The 24,601-nt window shown below is 38.7% G+C and overlaps 1 protein-coding gene across 6 annotated transcripts in view; it reads right to left on the bottom strand.

Moving 5' to 3' along the window:
- The window catches only part of PCSK5 (proprotein convertase subtilisin/kexin type 5), a 378,572-nt gene that overhangs the window by 177,052 nt on the left and 176,919 nt on the right, over window positions 1-24,601 (bottom strand). For all 6 annotated transcript variants that reach the window (XM_019554922.1, XM_019554924.1, XM_019554923.1 and 3 more), the window contains one exon: window positions 10,929-11,141. In XM_019554922.1, the coding sequence (XP_019410467.1) occupies window positions 10,929-11,141 (213 nt within the window). The remainder of the gene's footprint in view (window positions 1-10,928; window positions 11,142-24,601) is intronic.

Raw genomic sequence — 24,601 nt, 5'->3', positions numbered from 1 at the left:
CAGTGCGCACGGGGTCGGCACGTGCCCCCGGATCTATGCAGAGTGGGGCGAGGTAGGTGGCCTGCAGCTGCAGGCTGGAGCCGGGGCTGCGTTAAGCTCTTCCTGGAGAAGGCTGGGCTCGGGCAGGGCACTATGGAGGGGGCTGCAACCACCCCAAATTTTGCCATAGCTCCCAGTGCCACCACCATGCTCCGGTGCAGCCCCAGCTCTTCCCGGCACATGGGTGGAGGCAGGATGTTGAGACACGGCTGCACCAGGTGCGTGATAGCAGTAGTGCTGGGAGCAGGACTATGGGTGGGGGGACTAAGGTCAAATCTGAGGTGGCTGCAGCCCCCTCCATAGCCCCTGCCCCGAGCCAAGCCCCCACCGAGAAGAGCCCAGCGCAGCCCCAGCTCCAACCTGCAGCTACAGCCTGCCCGCCTGCCCCATGCATATCTGGAGGGGCACACCCCACCCCCTGTGTCCTCCTGGGGTGCAAGCAGTGGTGAGAGCCATGCCCCTGCATGAGCCATGGCTCCATCCTGTGCCCCACTCCACCCTGCTTCATTTGGGCAGTGCCTGCCCTGTCTCTGCCCCCTCCCTCACTGCAGGGGCTGTTGATCTGCCCCCTGTTTCCCTCCCCTTCCCCCACAATGGACTTACCAGCTGCATGCAGCTCTGCTTCTTGCTGCCTGAGTGCTGCGCTGTGGTGGTGTGAACGCACAATCATTTATCGGCGAAAAGATCGGCCACATCAGGCCGATTTTCTGATACAGCCAATTTTCTTTATATTAGTACCAGTTCCAATATCAGACTGATGTATCAGTGCACCTCTAGAAACAAGGTCACTGCCACCTGATAATTCTTCAAAAGAGAAGTTGAAATGAATGGATGGTATAAGCATAGTTCCTTGGAGACAAAGAGCTTGGTTGTAGAGTGCATTGGCTATAGAGGCAAAACTGTTTCCTCAGATCTTTAGGCTAAGGACAGAAAGTACACATTAAACTAGTTTAAATCTATAACACAACAGAAGTGCAGTAAACATAAACTGCTTCCAAAATGGCCAAGACCAGTTTAAGGGAAACCTAGATGAATGTAGTATCAGACTTAAATGATTTAGACTAAATTGGTTTATTGAATTTTTGTCCCTGATCCTCTCCAGATTCAAACCAACTCCCAGCATCCCAGAATGCTTTCCACCTCCCCCCGCACCCCTCACCCTTGGTACAGTGGGCAGGGTACCCTTGGCCCAAGCTGTCTACTCCAGTCGAACAGAGAGGTGTGCTCTAGGTCCCCCTGGCTCCTGGCCTGGGCCACTGCAGGCATGTGGCTGCATTTCCAGAGTCAAAAGTGAATGTTTGTTCACTTGGTTCTTGGTTCAATCTACACATCTTAGACTAACCTGCAAAGATTGAATCAGTTCAGCCTTGGGCTTTTTGACTGTCTGTATTTAGCCTTAGAGTGTATCCTTTAGGTTAAGTCCACTGGTGTGTGTGTGCACGTGTGTGCAAAGCTGGCATAGAGTGGGGTTGTGGTGTTGCTACCTGCAGTATACCTCTTCCCTGGTTGTACTTTGTGTTGAGTCTCTTGTGCTCTCAACCAAGTAGTTTTCACTGACATTATATTTTGTTTGTCAGAACATTAGGAGAAGGGGAAAATCTGGTAAATAAACACCAAAAATATAAATATGTCTGGCTACCATTGGACTTGTAACCAGCTACAGTATGCACTGACAACACGTTACATTTAACATGACTGGATGAAAAAGTAACTGAGAAGCGAAAGTGCCACTTATACTTTTTCCAATAGACATTTATGCATCTGTTACAGATTTTGATAAAAAGTGTTAGGAGCTTTAGTAATATATACATATGTGAGGCTGTCAACACAAAACGCTACTCAAGGGAGTAAAGTTAACATGGAACAATGAGGTGACAGGCATACGATGAGCTAATTTTGAGACAAAGTGTAAAGTTCTGGAAAATGGAAAAAATATACTTGAGGCATTTACTAGGTCATGTTTCTGAGCTACCAGACTTACCAAATATCTATCTAACTCATCTTCAAAACTCTCAAAAGTTTATAGAGAACCACTTAGGTCTATTACTGATTTCCCATCATATAAAAGTATAAATTCTTGATATATCATTTTCTTTTATCCATGACCTTTAAATAAAATTTTCATACTGTCTTTCTAATTCACTGTCTCATCAATTGTGCAACAATTTAGTTAATGTAAATTAATGACATCGAGTGTGTGTACAAGTTCAAATCTTCTAATGAAAACCATTTATATAGCGCATGCATTGCACCCCCTCTAATATAATTTAACTTTATATTATAATTGTTGTTCCCATAGTAACTAATGTATTTCAAAGGCGAGGTAAAGCAAAGAAAATCTTAAAAAGCTAAATTGGAAGAAACAGCCAGAGCACTACACTGACTTGTGTGAATGCAAACTGTCTCATATTTGCAAGAATAATGCAACCCTATGTGAAGAAAAGGAGCTATATGGGCTTTGGACATGCCTTTCTGAAAATTTGGTCCAAAACTATGGAAAAATATAGTGTAATGAATAATGTGCTCATCCCCTTCACACACTGACTAGCACAGCTAGTGCATGCTCCTCTTTGACAAAGAGTAGTGCACTATTGAAGTAGTTGTACTGTCCCTGAGCTGCAAGATGCTTTGCATTTTTACTGAGGTACAACAATGTACTCAGGAGGTCCAGCAGGGAAAAGATGCTGAGTGATTTCTCCCCTACAGTAGCTTTGTCTTAAATGCAGTTTAGCCCTCTATATCTAATGCCTATTGCATTATGTTATCTATGTTACCTATCTGTCAGAATAAAGAGAGTGACTTTATTTCTGTACTTCCTATGACTATCAAGTATAACAAAACCATTATACTGTTGTGCTTTATGGTCCCATGTAGTAAGTAGTCATTGTGGCAACATTTTGAACTATAGCCCCTTCTCTCTCGCTTGCACTCAGCAAATCTTGCAGGAGAAAGCATGTTTAATAAAAAGAGAGAGAGGGAGAGAAAGCAAGCAAGCAAACAGGCTTCCTAAGGTGGAAACCCCAACTGGGCTGAGCCATTGAAAAGGGAAATTAGTTGACAGCAGTTGAGATGTTTACTATGGAGATCTAAGGCATGTTTTTCAGCATTAAAGGTGCGCTGTCAAAGTCACGTGTGTATCTATAGAAACAAAGGTGACAGCAGAATCACCAACAGGCAAGCAAGCTTCAAAAAGAAAAATGATGTTTGAAATACCACAAACACATGAGGAAAACACCATAATCATAAAAAAAAAAAAAAAAAAAAAAAAAAAAAGATGCAAGGCTGAGGGGGACATGAAGTTGTCATTAGTATATGAAAGCTGAAACTCTGTTGAGTAGGGTAAGCGGAGGTGGCCACTGATTTTTGCATCCTTCACCTGGAGTACAATATGTCCATGCTGTAGTATTATTTTAATGACTGCAGCCCAGAGCATTAGAAATATCACAGAGCCTGACATCAGGCAGTGTGATCAGTACTTTTTTAGATCTGCAATCTACCCCTGCTTCTTGTTTAACAACAAAAGAAAGGAACAATTGGATTTGACTGACAATTACAATGTGGTTGGTGGTAAAAGGATAGGTTAATCAATAAGAAATTAACAGCCTAGGATACTGTGATGAAAGTTAGATAAAAATTATTAGCCACTACAATGTACTTCATTATGATCACAGATGGGAGCTAGGTGGCATTCAGGCTAGGCACTGTTTTGTTACAGAAAAAGCCTCAATGCAAGGTCTGTAATGTTTCTGTATGAGTGACTTGCTCTGAAGATTTAAGTGTAATATCATTACTATTAAGGTTATTATTAAGGTTATATCATCACTATTTTGCTAGTTTCATCTGTTGGAAGGTTAATTATTCAAGTCATAAATAGGATCTTTCTTTGCAGAGAATAATATCACTTTTCCCATCCCCTAAGCCTCTGATTTCCAGATATTTCATATTTTATAAATTGAGCCCTTAGCAATAGGCTTGTGCATAGTGGCTCATATTCACTTCGGATCCAGTTACAGCTGATTCAGGGGACAGTGATTTGATTCAGTGATTTGAATCACTGTTCTGAATTGAATCAGCTGAATCTCCAAATGCAAAAGCTCCATCCCCCACCTGCTCTACCAGCCCTGCCAGTAGCTGCCCCACCTGGCCCCAGCATCCTGGCATTTTAAAAAAAAGCTCTGCACTCACCACCTTCTGCCCCCACTGCCCCGTGCTGTGTGGGGGGGCTCTGCCATGAGCCCCCAGAGGCCCCAACAGCCACTGCAGAGGGACTGCCCCAATCTCTGAATCTTCTCTGAATCTTTTCTAAATCGATTCAGAAGCTTTGAATCAATTTGGACCTTTTAATTGGTCTCCCAGTTCAATTCAAATTTGGAGATTGGGCCATCGAACCAAATCAGCAACTGAAGCTTCACACCACCCTATTAGCAATGACTGAAATATTTTTTACCTGCTGCTGTAATTCCCTGTGGTATGTCTGATGAACCAACTTGTGCTCTAAAATGACAAGTGTTTAACAAAAACCTGGAGTTGCCATTTCTTCCCTCCTAATCCAAAAAAATACTGCATGTTCCACAACCACTCTATGTTGGGAGTGGCATATTGAATCACATTTGTGCAATTGAGGCATTTGAACAAAGAAAGATTTGTGTATTTAGTTGACAAGAAATTATATTGCTTTTAACTGTTAGTATCACGACCTACTATAAAATAACCAGGGAAAGACAAGGCAGAATCTTAAAAGCAAAACAAAAATCAGAAATTACATTGACCTGCTCCAATAAGCAAAAAATTGTGAAATAATATAATGAGCCATCATTTTTTCAGAAGCAATTGTGCATGGTAGAGTTTGGAATTTCATCACATAGTGGTGTTATTTGGTAGCCGTGTTGGTCTGAGACAAAACAAATGCAAAAAATCTGTAACTCTTGGTTTAGAAATGATACTTTTTATTAGACCAACTGGGAAATCACAAAAGATATTTTTTTTTGCAATTTCCCAGTTGGTCTAATAAAAGGTATCATTTCTGAACCAAAAGTTCTAGATTTTTGCATCACATAGTAGGGGATTTTCACACATAACTCACTACAGCTGTTAAGAGAAATTATTTAAGTAAAACTGTAATATGCCAAAAGTATGTTATTTGTGTAGTACCTTTGATGACCTAAAAACAATACAGATCTATAGAGGTAGATTGTACCATTAACAGATACACCTTGGTATTAGGCTATTGGACAGAGCTATGTGACTATAGGAGTACCAGGAAGCATTCTGCCTTGAGGGGTAGAATACCTTTCAAAGCTGTCCAGAAACACTGGCAAGAGTTATATTCCTACAGATGTGAGGGTATTACTGGTGTTGTTATGTCAATTCTGAGCTCTTTACAATCTCATTCTCAGTATGTTCCCCAAATGATGATCCATGTGAAAAGGTATATTTTTGACTACACTTCTACCTTCCTCCATTTAAGCATATCCTAAATTCTGCATTTATATACCTGTGCCTATTTGCAGCTGGTCTTGTAAACACCTGAATAACAATTCTAGCCCCTGATTCTTATATTAAAAAATGTGTGCAATTGAACTTCTGAGTGCAGATCCACTCTGCATCTGCCAGAAATCCTTGCTTCACTTTTGTCTACCATTAAGCATGCAAACACATCAAGTTGTAGTGTTTCACCCTTAAGTCTTAATGCAAATAGGCATTTTGCCTGTGTCATAACTACTGACTCAAACTCTACGAGTCAAATTCTCACTCAAACCTCTCATCCTAGTATAACTGTGAAGTCAAAGAACACTTTGTATTTGCATGAGCTTGCACAAGATCAGAATATCATTTACATAGCTAAAAAAGTTATTATTATAAAGTCTGAAATGAACAAAAATGGAACGGGGCATGTTTGGGAACCTGACAAAACTTCAGGTAAGAAACATTCTGTATACATTTAAAAATCATATTATGCTCAGTCCAGGATGGAATTGAGAATTTTGTAACAGCTTTCACTTGCTCTCAGTGTTACCCAACTATGAATCTTTCACGAGATCTGAATCAGACTTAGTGTATTAATAGCACTAGTGCTTATTTTTCATTTTCATAAATTCACACACAGCATACCAACCTGAACTACCACCTGTAGCTAAAGACCTCTGGAAAATCACCCAATTTGAAAAGATTGATGCAGTTGCGTATGAGGAAACAATCAAGCTCTTTGTATGTGATTTGCTTGATGTGTGAGTGCGTGCGTGCATGCATGCATAGGTGCATGTCCATAAGCACAAACCAATATTTAAGAAAGTTTAAATTTAACCTGTAATAGAAAAAAAATAGACACATTTTTTGGTAGAACCCATTTTAATATAGAACAGGATTTTTTTTTTTTCATTTTGTGGAAGAGGAAGAAAACAAAATTTCTTCCTCGCAGGTTTCTCCATCTCAGTAGTCAACATAAAAAAACTGTGTGAATTGATCATGCATTTTTTTAGCTTCAGAGTTTTGCTTTTTATAGAATTTTGTTCTGTTTTGATTTTTAGCTGTATATGTTAGTCAAAGCATCTTTGTAAGTGACATTTTGCAAAACCCATGTTTTGGTGACCAAGTTGGAGAATACAGTGCAGATACTAGTTTTACCATTATACTCATTCCTACAAAACGGCAGGCTTGTTCAGAGAGTGAGAGAGAGAAGGAAGTGGGGGAAGTTGTCACTATCTGTACATGCTGGGGGAACATTAATTACAGTTGTTAAATTATTTGAGTTTAAAGGGTTGGTTCTACAAAATTCACTTGACTTCTGAGTTCTCACCTTACCATAGTATAAGAACACAATTTTTTTCCTTTTAAAATGTAACTGGTTTGAATGTAACACTGAGGGAGAACGCTACTTCATGTCTGAGAGTGTTATAGGAGATCAGTCCTGTTTAACTAGCTTCAAGCAGTAAATATCTTGAGGTTAAGTCTTGTATCTCATAGGTCAGCTGGTAACTTGCAGGACAAAGTAAGTGGGAAGAGCTTTAAATGGGAAAGTTAGCACTTAGAGACCTTTAGAAGTAATATATTATACAAGTGCAAAGTATTATCAATATTAGAAATGTGACAGTGCCATAAATTCTGAAAGCTGTGAAGGATAACATCTCTATAGACAATACAATATTTTCTTTAACTTTGTTCTCTTGGTTTCAATAAGTCACAACTCATTAAAAAATGAGATAACTACAAAAATGCATGAACAGAAATAGGTGAGGGACATCTTAAAATGAGCACTGCAAATGTCCTGGTGTAGTGAAGCTGTTTAAAAGTAAATGCATGCAGTAAGACTTATCTAAATGAATGGAACACTGATTAAAGAAGCTATGACTGAAGAAGCATGGGAGGATTGCATAAGATATAAGATATAATATAAGATATTCTCTGCTGGGAGAAAGATTGAAACAGGAAAAATATGAATGCTATTTAAGAATTAAGAATATGGTGACAAAGAAGATAAGTAAAAAGCCACAACAGAAAAAGAAGGCTGTGTTGGCTAACTAACCAGCCTGGTATACAGGGAATGGGAAAGCAATACGTGACCAAATAATAGTAATAATATATTACACATGGATAAAAGGGGAAGTTGATAGCAATGAACATAAATATAAACTAGAAAGGAAGCCCAAAAACACACAAAAAATCCATGTTTAGCAGAGTAAAGGAGAATAAAGAAACAGAAGTAACCAATAATGGTAGTGATCTATTACTAGATGGAAAGGATAGAATTGCATAAAAGAATGCAGAGGCAGAGGATAGATTCAATAAATATTTATATTTTGTGTTTGGAAAAAGTCAAAAAAGTTTTCGTATCATAAAATGATAATGAAATACTTTCCAGTTCACCACTAAGGAACATGTTATAACAACAGCTCAAGTTATCTATCTTTAAATAACAAGCGTGGATACATGAGTTTCACAGCACCTGGCCAAGGAACAATCCAAATCATTACTACAATATATTTACTTTTAAGTCTTGGAGCATTGAGGAAATTTCAATGACGCTGGAAGAAAACAGATATAATTCCAATATTTTAAAATGTAAATGGTATGACACAGATTGAAGGAAAGTACCACATTTACCAGAATCAAAAATGACTGCAAATTCAAGACAACCCTCCAATAATTAGATCCTAGACATGGACAATTATTATTTTGTTATCATTTTCCATGTTTAGAGTCTAATTATTTGAGTGTCATCTTCAATTTCCACACCCCCCATCGCTGCAGGAGGAAAGTAGTAGAAGCAGTGGGGGCAGGTTGTGGGGAAAGTGTATGGGGAGGAAGAAAGCAGGCAGTGGGGAGGCAATCAGCAGGGGAAGCAGGCTGCCTTACTCCCACTCTTTGCCCCCTAAGGCTACATCCAGATGTACAGGGCGTGCACTTAAGAGTGGCACAAATCATAGTGGCACAAATTCGTGCCACTACTTTGTGCCTCAATGCACACCCTTGCACATGCACTTTGGTGAGGGACAAATTGTCCTGCTTTGGGAAAACTGCCCTTTCCCCACCCCTCCTGTCCCCTAGCATGCTGGAGCAGCCCAGGGCAAAAACAAAATAGTAGAGATGCTCCCTGGAGGACCGAGCTTCTGTTTTGCTGGCACATGCTATTGTAGCGTGTGCTAGACCATTTCTTTTCTTGGAGCTTTTTTTTTTTCCTACTGGGAAATACTGGTAGCAAATTTTGCCTCCATGCTGCAAATCTGTAGTGTGGGACACGTTTTAACATTCCAGGAGTGAATTATGTAGTGCCATAAACCGAACACGTCTGCATGTCTCGACACAGCCCAAGTGTCTTTCCTAATCCAAAATTCTAGGTACCTTTCCAGGTGCTTCCACTTTAAACATGGTTTTCATGTTAGCTTCTTTCTAGTCCCTACTAGATGCCTTCCATTTTGCCAGCGAGGAGTTAAATGTTTCTCCAGCTATTTTTTTTTCATATTGCCTGCCTTGTCCTTGCAGGATTCTGGGATGCTGGCCATCCCCTCTTGGAACCTTCCCTCTTTGCAGATGATCTAATTTTTGTTTTAAACTTGTTCTGAGGTAACTCTTCGTTCCAGTAATTTTTTTCTTCTTTCCTAGCTGCTCTCCACAGAAATCGTATCTCTGTTTCTGGCATGTTTCGCATTCTGTTTGATAATTAATAATAAGGAAAAGAAATTATTCAGTTTCCTAATAATACTCAATCTGGTGATGAAATTTCTATACTGTTGTTTAAATGACCTTTCCTAAATGACCTTTCCTACCCTCTTTCTTATATTTAAATATGATTAATAGATTTTAAGGGCAAAAGAGACCATTATGGCCATCTAGTCTGACCTCTTGAATAACATATACCACAGGACTTTCCTGAATTAATACTGCTTTAAGCCAATAGCCACGTTTGACTAAGAGCATTTTTTTTTTCAGAAAAACATCCAATCTTGCTTTAAAAATTTCCAGTGAGGGAGAATACACCATGGCTCTGAGTAAGTTGATTAAATACTTAATTACTATCACTGCTAAAAAAAATTATTTTATTAGTAGTCTGAATTTCTTTAGCTTCAACTTTCAGGAACCGTATCTTGTTATATTTGTCTGTTAGACTAAGGATCACTTTATTCTTTGCTGTCTTTTCCCTGCAAGCTATAGACTATGATCAAGTCAGCCCCCAATCCTTTTGATTGTGTCTCTTAATATAGTGTTTATTTTGGAACCTTCTCCAGTTTTTAAACATCTTTCTCAAAGTTTGGACACCAGATTGGTACGCAGTATTATAGTTGCAGTTGCATGAGTGTCAAACACCAAGGTAATTTAACCTCCCTACGCCCATTCAGCATTGTGATGTTAATACATCCAAAATATATTAGCCCTTTTGGCCACAGCGTCATGTTGCAAGATCGTGTTCAGCTGATTATGCAGAGACCAATGGCTTTTTAATTTTGCTTTCCAGTATGGAGCCACCTATTTTGTAAGCGTTATCTATGCATTCTTTGTTCCTAGATCTATGCATACAGCACAAAATGTATATTGTCTGGGTAGACAGCCTAAGACTTATTTTGACTTTAGGAAAGATCTCCACTTAAAAAACAGATATACTATATTAGATCAGTAATGATTACAGCAATAACAACATTCTCAAATGGAGTAAAAAGAATGGGCTTTGCATTTAAGATCAAAATATAATGGAAAACAGCAATAGCCTGGATAGGAATGAGATAAATTGCACAGAAAAAGGATGAGCACTCCACTTACTCTTGCTTACCATCATCAGTACCCTGAAATAGGCATCAATATGAATAACTATTGAATGTGAATGAATGCAAAAGTGAAAGTAAGCTGAATACAAATATACCCGAGGAAATGGGATGTGGGCTGGAAAACTGCATTAGTAAATGCCCACTTAAAATATGGAAAATAGTGAGGTCTGGATGAAAAAAGAAAACAATCCCAAAAGGAGATTTGCTCTGAGTACTGCTGACATGCTGAAAGAAGTTAGTCAGGAAACAAATCTGTATGGGTGACAGTGGACTGAATCTTTGAAAACACTGCTCAGATATTTTCAGCAATGAGGAAAGTAGCAAGAATATAAGGCACAACACAAGTGAGAGCAGAACTGGGAGCAACCACATTGGCTCTGTCACCAGTAGACCTCATGAGGAGTATTCTGCACAATTACAGGTATCATAATACAAGAAGGATGTTGATAGAGAAGGATTCTGGTGGCAACATTTACATTTAAATATAAGCTAAATATACAGATTTATTTTTTTCAGTTGTTGAAGTTTTTAAATGAGCCCACTCAATAAGAGAGAGCTAGTGGTCAACTTACTTTCACCTAAAATATTAATTAAAATACAGAAATGCATAAATTAAAAAAGCCCAACACGTACTATTTTCCTGTCGTACGATTCCCCACTGCTGTAAGTTGTAGCTAGCGTGGATGCACATTCTTCCAGATACCAAGGTTTCTTCCCACTTTCAGCTGTGCTGCTTATGGAGATAGTGTAGATGCTATTAGTGTAGCCATCACAGGAGCAGTGATCTCTACTCCTTCCACCATTTCCAGATGCCCAGACATAAATGGAACCTAAGCCTCTTCGTCCCTGTTCATAAACAAATGGAAAATTATGATTAATGTTGGTTTTTTCACTTAACAAATGGGGCCTTCCCAACCTACAGCTTCCTCCCCTCCCCCAAAAGACAAAAAGGCTCACTGCAGAACAATGAGAAGTAACAACAGATTGTAGAAGGCCAAAACGTTATTCTGTCAAGCCCCAAAAAGAGATGCTGAAGACATACGGCATGCATTACAAGTATTATACAGGGTTTAAACTGTAAAAGAAAAGAGAATGTTTGTAACTAAAACCATTCCTAATATACAGTACCATCTGTTTATAAAGGTCTCTTGCCTTTTACTTCCTGGAATTACCAAGTGATGCTATGTTCTGTTTGGTTGTATTAAATACCATGGACCACAAGGGAGTCATTCCAGAAATATTATACATGGTAAATGTAGAACACTTTATAAAAACAAAAAATGGACAAGTCGAGAAGGTCCTTATAAATATATTTGTATTAAACGCTAAAGCTTTGATTAGCAAGACGCTGGAAACACATGGGCAGCTTCACTGAAGGTAAGAACATGCTTAAGTAATTTGCTAAATGAGGGCTTAAAACATATAATAGAGATGAAGAAGATTTAAAGTTTTGGTCTAAATTCATTACACTGTCTGATGACCAGCAGGGAATTGTGGTCTTCCTGATTTATGTTTTGAGCACTTAATGCAGGTCCAACTATGATTCCTATTCACACACAAGTCTCCTCTAACTTGTGTCAGCTAACCATCTTCATTCATTACAAGGAAGCAAAATGATATTAATTAGGTAAGGTGGGAATGGCCAACCTGTGGCACAAATGACACATGTGCCATGGACAGTCTTTGTGTGTGGCATGCATCATATTAGGGAGGGGGCAGGCAGCACAGTGGGAGACACTGCAAGGAGCGGAAAGCAGAGCAGCAGATCAGGCAGGGGTAGGGGATCAGAGTGGCACCTGGGGAGGCTGGGGGCTTAAATTTGTGGCACAGCTGCTAAAATGTTGACCCTTACTGAGGTAAGAAATTTTATCAATATATAATTGGGGGTTGTCCTGTTTTGAGCAGGGGAGTTCCTTTCCAACACTAATTTTCTAAGATTCTATGATCAAAAAAGTAAACTTGTCTTAATTCTTTAAAATTAAACCACCTCATTTACTATTTTTAAGGCAAAGAAAAAGCCCCTGTTAAATCAGACTGTTAATTGTATCTCTCATTTGTTTGTAGCCCACCATGAAATATATGTTTTGTGTAAATGGTAGGACCTTTCTATGTGTGATAAAGTAATATCATACTGTATCGCACCCTGTGATCATGGATTACTTGCATATGTGTTGTGTTGTTCTTATTTGTAAACTGCATGGATTTGTGTATTGCAAATGACATAAGGCCAGCTGTTGGATATCTACTAGGTCAATCTTAAACAATTAGCAGTTCAAAGATTCATTTAATCCAGATGCACAGGGGCTTTTCGCTAGTGTATTTTGTGCCAAGTGTAATAGAAACTAAATCAATTTCAGGGAAAGATCCACACAGTTCACACTATAGGCAGATATGTGTGCTTGAGTTCTGATACGCTGATGAATTTCATTCTCTGGGTTTTAAAAAAATGTAGCACCTGGAGAGACTTTTCTCTCCGGCACAATAAGTTAAATATCCAATTCTCCTGGCTAGTCTTTACATAACATTATGCCTCTAAAGTGCAATTTCTCATTTTAAAAAATTTCAAGTGGAGGAAACAAAAATCCCAGGGTTCCAAGTTAAATGTATTTTGAAATTCACACACACCAGACAAGATCAGTCTGACCAGCCAGGAAGTATAATTTTTTCAATTTATTTTCCTCTCTTTGGCTGATCTTAACTGCTCCAATGATAAAGAGGAGTATAACAATAAACTTTTTAAAAAACGTAAGTCTCTTTTTTTCTCTCTCATTTGTCCACTTCCTTTCTCATTTGGGTTTTCCTTTATTTGCTTTCCCTCCAACCCTGAAATATTGACTGAAGGACTAATTATTTTATCCTAGAGAATCCCTGAAAGTTTAAGCAGAATGACGGCATGGAGAATGTTTCAGCCTACTCCCTTAATAGGCCCATATCTACGGTTCAGGACTAAGACAGGAGTTTGAAGGATTATGCCAAATAAATGCTGTTTTTCCTCTTTAAACATGTTCTTGACTGGTTTCTGTTGGGTCTTAATCTCTTCTAATCACATTAACTTCATGACTATAATACTTTTTTCTGGTACTCAGCTACTTCACTTTCCCCCTTAAATTCTCCCTCAAAGTTCAGTTCTATTTTGTTACTGCTGATGTGACTCCAGAACAATGATCACATTCCTGCATACACTGAAGTCATCTCATGAAAGAAAAACAGAAAATACACACATACTTGCACGTATAGTATGTACACACGGGCAAATGCATTCAAGTACTACATCTATTGGAACAAACAGCATGTGCAGAACAAAATGAATCACATAACTTATCACTTTTGCAACTGGTCTGGTAAACAAATTCTTTTCAAAACCTTTTTGTTGGAAAATTGTGTTTTCATAAAAATAGCAACCTCCTGCAACAATTTTTTATTTTCATCTAAAAAAACAAAATACCTCTGCTCAAATAAAAATATAAATATGAAATGAAAAATTAAATATGTGCCACTGTGAAATGTCCCTGTGACATCTCTTAAGACATGGTTCTCTTACTTTCCTTTGTGAGTCTTTCTGTCTTTCTCCACAAGTAGATTTCATCCATTAACATGAAGACAGCTACAAGACCCTGGTGCCTTCTATGAAATGTACTCATCAATGAACCCAAATTAGAGAAGAGATTGGGAACAGATGGTACTCAAACCCCAGTTCCTACGAAGGAGTACTTTGGAATCAATAATTTGCCAAAAAGCCAATTTTTTCTTTTATACTTTTATAGAAATTTTTCACGCTTTCTCCACAAAAGGGAAAAAAGAAATCCAACTACCTCTAGTTCCTCACACCCTCCCTTTTTCCAGTTATCCTCTTGTATCATCATTAGCTGCATTTGGCTAATTTGTGAACTAGACCTACAACCCTTACTCAAATTATTCACATCTATTACTACAGTTAGTGCAATGTGATTTCTTAGTCTACTAAGACGGCCTTGAATTTATAGCTTGTTTTCCCTGGAAACAGGTCTTATTTTTTTAATGCACTATCACAGCCCATGGTGCTATCATCATAATGAAAAATGAGAATTATGCAAGCAGAAACTGATATGCAAGCATATTTTGTTCATGCACAGAATAGCAGGCTTCTAGAAACATGGCCCAGGTGTTAGAAATGCTTCAGTACAGCATATAAAATAATAAACACAGCTTACATTTTGTTTATTCATAAGTCTTTCTAAAGAATTGTTAACTTCCTTATGCACTGAATTATTTTGTAAACAATTTATTACGGATATAAAATAAATTTCTCCAAAATTAGTTTCCTTCAAAGAAAAGTTTAATAATCTATGTCTTTTCCCTAAAAACTAGGTACCAAGTACATTGACTAATGGAAAACCATACCCTTTACTCCACATGAAGTAAAGAATTCCAGTTCCTCTAATGTACTGCACTATAGCACATTTAACCACTCAGCATTTTGCAGAAAACAACAGAATTTAACCTTCAGTCTAGACAATATGCTAAACCTCTTGTCCAAAAAACTATTTGGCAAAGCAAATGACAGTCCAAAAAAAACCAAAATTCAACCTGCCCAAAATAACATGTCAAGTACATATGCTCTGGTTTTCATTTACTGCCTTTTGTTTGATTACCATTTGGTTTTCTCTTCTCCCCTCTACCCTCACACCCTACTTTAATTCAATGGACTCAGTTATGCTCAGGAAATTATAAACTTGCCAGTAACATTTTATACCAAACAAGTAACTAGAGATATAGCATCGCCTGTCCTACTGCATGTGAACCCCCTTTACAATTGGTCTTCTTTCAGTACATGAAGTTAAATAGCAGACATTTGGACTATATTATAACGTTCAGGTAAACATGTATACTATGCACTCTATAGCTTTTTCAGTTTGCCTAAATCTGTCATCCATCATGTTCCAGATGTCCAAGGGTGTCAGGATGAAGTCGGTTTGTGGGATGCCAGGAAGTTTTGTATTTTTTTTTTTATTACTCAAAGGCAAAGTCTGTATTTACTGACCATATGGGCACAAGCTCTTAGACAAAAGCAAAATGCATAGTCAGTGATGTGAACTGTAGTGGAGAAATGGCATGGCCTGGAATGTGTGTGTAGTGGAACATCCTCGGAGCTCATGCCAATGACGTCACACAAAATTCATTAACCATCCCCTCTGGGCACGGTGCTGTGCTGCCTTATGTCTTGCATTTGCAATGGTACTACTGACTCACTCCTCCAAACATTATAAAGCATTCCACAACTGCAGTTGTGCTTGACTGTATTTTGTACCCTTATAAGATATTTTCCTATTGTTTTGTCTTCTCTGATACTTAAACATTAAAAAACAACCAAAAAAATCCACTCCCAATACCAATCTAGCTATATGAAGAATTCACTAGGACATTTCATGGGTATTGCTGATTTGCACAAAGCACAGTTCATAACAATGGGTGCATCTAAACGAGATGCTTATGCACAATCACTACTGCACATTTATTTATTACTTGTAGGAGCAAGTATGAAATAAAGGCACAGTAACTGGAGTTACTGCACAGCAAGCACCAGCAAACATCTTTTAAATGACACTACTGCACAGTAGTGTATTGGCACTGTCTGTGCTGTGGCACACTACTGTGCAGTATTATTCAGCTACTGCGCAGTCAGCATCTTATGTAGATGCGCCCAGTGTGTGTGAATGCTATTCTAAATTAAGCAAGCTGCAAAAGGCCACAGGGACCTGTAATTGCATCTGAAAAACTGCAACATGAAAGTGTAAGGCATGCCCCTGTCCTTCTGGCCATGCCTCCTTTTTCTTGCTCTGCTAGCTGCAGATAGTGTAAATGTTATAAAAGACCTTGCTGAATCTCAACATCAAAGGATGATCATTCCTACACAGGGGTGATCTTTCCTAGGCAACCCAATCCAGTTTTAGTGATATTACATCAGGAATCAGAGCCGATATGAACATTCTTCTAATGATTTTTTCCAACAATACTGAAGGAACATCCAGTGTTCCAGGGGTTTATAATTTTATTAATAGATCATGATTGACTGTGGTAGACATCAATATAGCGTACTGGTCTTCACATGGTGCTCCACGAACCAAAGTGGTTCAACATGCCAAACTGTCTCAGGAATACTTTCAATCAAACAAGTGAAGCATGTGCAAGTGTTTCACTTCTGTTTGTTGACCTGAGATCCTGGAAAGAAACTGCCAAGAATGCTCTTTCTTTACTGGGAATTTCTGTGATGCCAACTGAGCAGCGATCAAATCTGTTGAAGGACAGGAAACTAAATGTGGAGGAGCAAGAAACATGGGGGAGGCCAGAACCAGTGACCTGGAGAGATTAGAGCAGTGGGGTCTGGAGCAATGAAAGGCAACGGGGTACTGTACTACTAAATACAAAATCCTGCATCCAAGAGGAAACAAATCAGACAGAAAATAGAAAGGAAGGAGGGAGCATCCTATGCACACTGAGAATTTTACAGTTTCCTCTTGTTGACTTCATCCTGTATATTCCAGAATTACTATTACTGCAGAAAAGGTGGGGACAGTTCTGATCGGGAAGTTGGAAAAAAAGCCCATGAGGGATCAATCTCTTTCATAAGAATTGATACACAAGGTGAAAAGTTTGGTAGTTAGTGTCCCAGAGTTTCCAGCCCAGTACACGTTCTATAGGCCCAGCAGACCTCCAATTCAGCTAATGATAAGCAAAGTGTTATAGGCACTATAGAACTAAAATAAAAAGAAAGAAAGAAAAAGAAGATGGATTTATCAAAGCACTTTATTTCCTGAGAATCAAGTGTATAATTATAAAAAAGGCTATATTTTCAGTGAGGATATATATACTTTCCAAGATCAGTGCGCTCAAGAACATGGACACTTTTATGCATAAATTCAGCAAAACTGTGTCTCTGATAGATCTGAGTAAAAAACGTTCACAACGGCTCTGCACATACAATTCACTGATGTAATTTTAGAAACAACTTTAAAAACTGTGTCCAAAATGGTTTAACACCTGAAATTACTTTTTCAAAATTATATTTTTAGAAAAATTAGAAATATCATAAATGGGGATTCAGTAAGTGCTGTAGTGAATGTATGCACTCAATATCTGCAGTACACAAAATCAACTGTGTATGTTGTGTATTGTTTAAAGCCAGTCATATATTACTTGAAAATATCAGCGGTGTTACTATGTATTTGCTCAATTAACTGGTAACAGAGTGATACCACTTCTACAATAGAAATAATAATAAATTGTAGGAAGTAAAATATATCAATTGTTCTTAAATGCACCAATTTCTTTATTTTACAAGATAAAAAAATTCTAAAGAAGGAAAAAACCTCCAAAAAGCATAGATCCTTTAAAAAAAACAACAACATAGGATTTGCTACCTTCTAAAACGTTATGGAACGAAAATATTTTATGTACACATAAAACCACAATGTATTAAATAACCAAAGTAGATTATGCAATAACATAGTGATTATTGTGTTATTATATATATTTTATATATAAAATGAAGTGTATGTCTGTATGCCTGTATGTATATTCACTTATAACTAGAGAATGGCTGGTCCTACATACTCAAAACCAGGGGTTGTCAACTGAGGGTATGCATACTGCCAGAGGTTCTTGAGAAGGCCCTAGGGGGTATGCATGGGTGGGCGGGGATGGAGCACTGCCACACATCATTTCATGCTGCCGTGCAGGCGCTGCCTACCCAGCCGGATGTACAGGGCCAGTGAAGTTTGCTTGTGGCAGCTGCTGCTGCTCCATGTTCAGCCGTATGCCTCCCCCACCCCCTCCCCTGGTCTGGGTACACTGATCCAAAAATGTTGAAAACTTCTGCTCTAAACTTTCCAAAATCACTGAATACCACCTGAAAAAAATTATAGGTGGGTTATTTTTCACTTGACTCTTTTTGGGGCTCCCACTGATTGGGAGTACTTCGTTTTTCAAATAACAGCCTGGTACCACTCCATTTTGGATGCAGTGAATTCAGCTCAATTGTCATTATTATATTTACACTTGCCTTTTTTTCAGCTCATCTGTCACTATTATATTGATGCTTGCCTTTTTTTTCAACTCAGCTGTCATTATTATATTGACTCTTGCCTTTTTTTAACTCAACTGTCATTATTATATTGATGCTTGCCTTTTTTTTAACTTCATGCTAAATATTAAATGTTAAATACATTGTACTATGTTCTTTAAAAGTAAACAATATTTTTGACCTAAATATGTTGTACTAAGTTCTCTGAGAATAAGCAAACACTGCAATTACAAAAACAACAACCCGGGCAAAGAATGGGTACTTCAGCTAGTATATATATAAAACATTTCAACATGTATCCTTGCGTGTAGTTTATTTTTTACTTTACTCTTCACTAGAACAACAGCTTAAACAGCTTCAAGCTATTCCCCACAGAGCTATAATTAGTGCTTAAAGTGCAACCAAAAAAAAGTGTTGACTGAAACCTGAAATCTGAACCAGTGGAATGCTGGAATGAATTTCTACTTTTCCTAAATAAAACGTAGCCAGCTACGGGGCTCCATGTATCCCAGGTTCTGGTTTTGGCTGTCTATTGTATTCATATCATGTCCATTATCTCCATCATAATCATTATGAACTAGCATATTGTACGCCATAGAAGTGCATGACTATATAGGTGTGTGCAGACGTGTATGCATGTCTCTACTTAAGGATAAGTAAAATTCACTCTTTACACAAAGCCAAAGTAAACAAGTATTGTGAGAAAACTATGTTATGTTTAAGGAAATTCACCTGCCTTATCTACAAAGAAAACACTGGCAAGACTTACAGTCCCTGTCTGTAACCTCTCTAAGACCCCTTGAAAAGGATTTGGGGGCTGACACAGTTCTGACTATATCCTCTGATCCCTACCAGCCATTCACACATAGAGTGATGCTTAGTCACATGGCACATAGAGGCCACATCCAGAAGAATGTGGCCGTGTGGTATGTGGCACTACAGACACGTCTGCAGTGCCACATACTGCACACCAGAGATCCTGGGGTAAAAAAAACCCTGTGTAAAAAATAAAAAAAGCAGTGTGGTGCATGTGGGGGCACTGAGCCACCCAAAACAAAAGCCTGACCAACCAGAGCCATGCTCCAGCTTTCAGCCAGACTGAGTGGCAGGACTGCTGCTGCTGCAGCCTCAGGAGGCCCCCAAAACCCCAGATAAGGCTGCTGGAGCCAGCCCAGTCTCCAGCCTGCCCTACCCTGCCCTGGCTAATCTGCTGCTTTCCAGAAGACCCGTAGCACAGGTATTCCCTAGGGACAAGCAGCAGTGGCAAAGGTTTTCCTGGGGAAAAGAAATGTCAGACGCGAGTGGATGAGGCCAGAGAGTGCAAATTCTGAAGCTGCCCATCTGCACAGCAGTAGCACCGCGAGATGACCTGCAGCCCTGGTGCCATGAGTGGATGAGAAATAAGCCCTCAGTTTTAAGGTATGTAAATAGGAAAGGCAGAGAATATTTCCACAAGGACTGCAGGAAGAAATTCTCCTCTCAGGAAAGGAACAATATTGACCTGCAAGAGTCCCTGGGCATGATTCACCCCTTACTTCTGAGTGCACCTTTATGTTCAGATCCCTGCAATTCTGCAGGGAAGAGGGATGAAAGACTTCTCCCCACAAGTTAACTGGATTATTTTATTTTGTGAATTCTTCCTTACTGAAATGAGTTTGACACTTTGAAGCGGACATGAGTTTCTACAAAGTTACATTTTAAAGTTGGCCCTTTCCTGAGCTGACCTGATGTGTTTTTTACATTCAAGTGTTTCACCTGTTTCAAGCTGGTTCCCCAGATTCCACTTTTGGAAAGCTGGCCTTCAACTAGTAACACCCGTCTGGCTTGTTACAAGTTTCCATAAATGCTTGAGAAATGGGGTGAAGTAATCAGTATAGCCTCCATTTCCAGTACATGCTGTGACATTATAAAGGAACTGTGGACATTTTGAGATCCATTTTCCTGTAATTTTCTTTCCAAGCTTTCCTGCCTTTTGGATTTATATATCCCATTAAATTGAATGAAAGAATATTTCTGTTACATTATTTTATTTTTTGTAAGTTTTTGCTTTGCACTACATACTAATCATCTGCGAAAAATAGCACTTACCAAATAATATTGCTGGAAAGGAATCCCCTGGTTTGGTCTGTTGGTATGTTTCCAAAACAAAATAGCATAGATAGTATTATAGCCCAACCAGGTATGGCAGATCCTTAACTCTGCTACTTCACTTACTGGAAGATAATATTTGTAACTGAGAGTACTTGGACTGAACATTTGCTAGCAGTTGCTAAATACATAGACAAACTGGAGAACAGGGAAGGACTGTTCATTTTGTGGCACATATCAAATGGTATTAACCATCCTAATTTTTGCTGGGCAGTCTTAGTTTGGAGAGGGCTACATCACATCAGTATATATTTTTCTTGCAAAACTGTTCCAAATACCTTGAAACATATTCTCTACTACAGACAAATGCAGGATCAGACATTTTGTAATGAAGAATCGAAGGGATCTTTAGAGGGGCCAGGGGGTTGTTTACTTATTTTTCCTAGCAAGCAATGGCTCTGGAAGGAGCTTAAAGGTAATGGTGGAAAACTCATTGAAAAGGAGCTATAATGCCATTCAGTGGCTAAAGAAAAAACCTTGGGTGCTTATACACGTGCTCTGATGTATTCTAATTAGAACGTGTCAGAGCAGACTCAATTAACTGAGTCTGCTCTACATTCTAACTGGAACGCTCCAGCATTGCCACAGTATCATGTGTATAAGCCCCCATGGGTTTTAAAATGGTTGCTGGGGTATTTTAACTAAAGCTCATCAAATGAGCTTTAGTTAAAGCATTCCACGGGGGCTTAATACATGTGATGCTGCAGCATTTTAATTAGAGAAGCTCTCCAGGGCCCACTCTAATTAAAACATCCTTACATGTGTACAGGTACCCTTTGATTCTACAATCTGTAAGTAGGGGATTTATTACCACTACTTAAGCATTAATGATACCATTAAAGAAATACTGTGTACTGTTCTAGTGCAAGGATTTGTTAGAGTGATTATGCCTTCATGGTGTAGGTTGTTAGCGTACAGGTTAGTGACATCTGTGGGAGCAAGTATAGCCTTCTCAGGGAGGTAGCTGATGTTCTGGATTCTGCTGAGGAAATCTGTGTTATCTTGTAGAAAACTTTAAGTGACAACTGCCAAGTTATCAAGATGCATAGAAACTATCCTGAAACCACTTGTCCAAGGACAAATGCATAACTAGGTTCCTACCAATTTTACAGAGGATATGGGCCGCGCTGTGGCTCCTTAGATCTCACAGGTTCTCCCTCATGCCCCCCTGCCACTGAGTGGTGGAGGGGCCCCACTGCTTGCAGCTCGCTCCTGATCGGGGAGAAATGAAAACCATTGTTTTAAACATGGCACTGTTTTTGCCTCCTGCTGCTGATTTGGCTGAGGGGCCCTGGAGGCCTTGGTGCTTGATGCTGACTGGCAGGGAGGGAAAAATGGTGCCATATTTAAAAACATGGTTTTTGCTTCCCCGTTGAGGAGTGAGCTGCAAGTCCACCAGTCAATGGTGGGGGGATAGCATGCAGGGGAACCTGCAAGCTTGAAGGAACTGCAGCACAGCCCACCTCTGCTGTGAATTTAGTGAGGCCCTACATAACCAAGCACTTAACACTAATGTTACACTATAATCTACCTGATTTTGAATTCTTTCTACACATGAAATGTAAGAATAACTCTGCCTTTTGATAGGCTTTGATCTCCCAATATCAGAGTCTTTTCTTTTCTTCTGCTAATTGTTTGAATACCATCCCTGACAATTTATTTCTCCTCTCACCCCCTCCCCCACCCCACAAATGTTTTTTTCTATGCTGTGCTTGGCTTGTACTGGTCATGCCTTGTGAAGAATGTCTTGCATTTAAAAGTTGTCTAACTCAATTGCAACTATGCAACTGATCCAATAAAACATATCACACTAAGAAATCCTTGTCTCTTGCATAAGTTCTGGATCATCATGGCTACAAATTCACTCTTACACTACCTGTTCTAGTGTCTACACTTTGAAAATTGAGGCTTGTGAACTGAAAATTTTTCAAAAGCCTGGAAAACTAAGCTAGAGGGAGAGACAAAAGTAGCTCATGTATAGTATATAATGCTTCAGAACAATTATGAAGGCAAGAATAATAAAAGATACTGAAGTAATTGAAGTCAATGGGATAAAATTCAGTATACCAAAAAAGATCATGACAGATTAATGTAACATTTTGTTTTGATAATGGAACTGATCTTTTAGATAATACGATAAATCTAATCATCTTGGACTTACGTAAAGCATTTGATATGGTAGTTCATGGAAATTAATAATTAAGCTGGAGGAGATGAAGATTAATACAAGAAGTGTACAATGATTAAAGACCTATGTATAGTGGAGATGACTGTGATTGGTTGGTAGAAGAAGCTGGAGCTGGAGGATAGTTTGGTCCTGGAAGATATTTTGAGGGCTGAGGTTATTTAATATTTTCAATAATGACTGTCACACACAAAGTTGGGAGGTAACATCAACAGAGAAGATCAGAATGTTATATATTAAGACATAGATGATCTTGAAGATTGGAGAAATAGAAATGAGATGACATTTACTAGTACAACATAAAAGGTCATACATTTAGGGATCACTGACAAGAATCTATGCTGTAACCCAAGGGCTCATCAGATGGAAACATCATAGGAGGAAAAACACCTGGATGAACTAGTTGACTGACCATGAATCATCAGTATGGTGAGGCCATGAAACAAATGTGATCCTAGGAAATATGAAGTGAGGTATTTCTAGCAGACATGTACAGGGCTGTGGTAAGACCACATCTGGAATACAGGAAACAATTTTGGCATCTCAAACGTAAGGAAAAATTCATTTAAACTGAAACAGGTACTGAGAGGGGCAAGTAAGATAAGCATGGAAGAGATTGCTTGTCTTATGAGAAGAAACTTAAGGAATGTCTGTCTGGTATATATCAGCTCTGTGCTAAAACATGTCTTGTCTGCCCTGTGTGAGCTTGTTCCTCAAACAGGACCAGTGCAGCCACATTACTGCACTGCTATGCATGTGCCAACAGGCTCTGATGAGGACTGAGCAGTGTTTGCTACTTTAATTCAGCATACAAAGGAATCAAAACAGCTAACGTGTGGAAACAAACTGAACACATTCAGATGAACAGCAATGACAATGACATTTTTAATAAGTGAAGGTAATTATTCATTTTAATAACTCAGCTAGGGGAGGCAATGAACTCTATCATGGAGAGACCCTTAAGTAAAGATTAGATTTTCCAAAAGATACGCTGCTTTTCAACCAGAAGTTGTGGGTTTGATGCAGGAACTACTGGGTGAAGTGTTATAACTTATTTTATGGTGTATGTTGGGCTAGATAGTAAGAATGGTCTCTTCTAGCCTTTAAATGATGAATCTGTGAAAATTATTAAGGAACAATGATGTTGTATCTCAGGGTATCCAGAAGCAGCATTATGAGAATAAAACACAGATAGCACTGTGCTGTGATAATAAGTCTATCTTTCTGGAAGAACTATTAGAAATATGTAAACTATACACATGATCAGTTACAATACAGAAACTCCCAATTTTTCACACACAGTGTTGAAATGCCTGTATGCCCAAATATACCTGTATGCCTAGACAAGCCTGTGGTATTTTACATGCTGCAGGCTAAAATAAGGGAGAATGTAAAGATCTGTAAGAGATACAATTTTCATGGCTAGTCCAATGGCTAATGCTGGCAGGCTAGAAATCATGGCGACTGAGTTCCATTCCAAACTTTTTGAATGATTTTGAGCAAACAGTTTTTTCCCTGGTACTTAGAAGTCTCTGTGTACTTTTGCCTATGCCCAGCTCACCCACAGGCTATGTATGCAGTTATGCACATACTATTTGGGATTTATATGCATGTAAGTATGCATTCATGCAAATCCTAAATTGTAGGTATGAAAATATGGACATACAAAAGTGAACACACAATTTAAAAGATCTAGCCTTGACCTCCCTATGCTTTGGTTTCCTCATGTACAAAATGGGATAATTGTCATTTTTGTGAAGTGCTTTTGAACCACTCAATTGAAAGGTTCTTTCAAAGTGCAAAATATTATTAGTAACATTACAGTTTCCATACAGCTTTGCAACAAAGTTAAAAAAAAAAAAAAAAAAAAGGTTCATTTTATGTAGACAATGTTAACAGGTTTCATCTCAAGGT

The sequence above is a fragment of the Crocodylus porosus genome, unplaced genomic scaffold, assembly GCF_001723895.1.
Source record: "Crocodylus porosus isolate Cpor-Errol unplaced genomic scaffold, CroPor_comp1, whole genome shotgun sequence".
In the NCBI taxonomy this organism is placed as follows: Eukaryota; Metazoa; Chordata; order Crocodylia; family Crocodylidae; genus Crocodylus; species Crocodylus porosus.
Note: the sequence above shows the minus strand (reverse complement) of the source record. Positions and strands in the feature narration are given on the sequence as shown.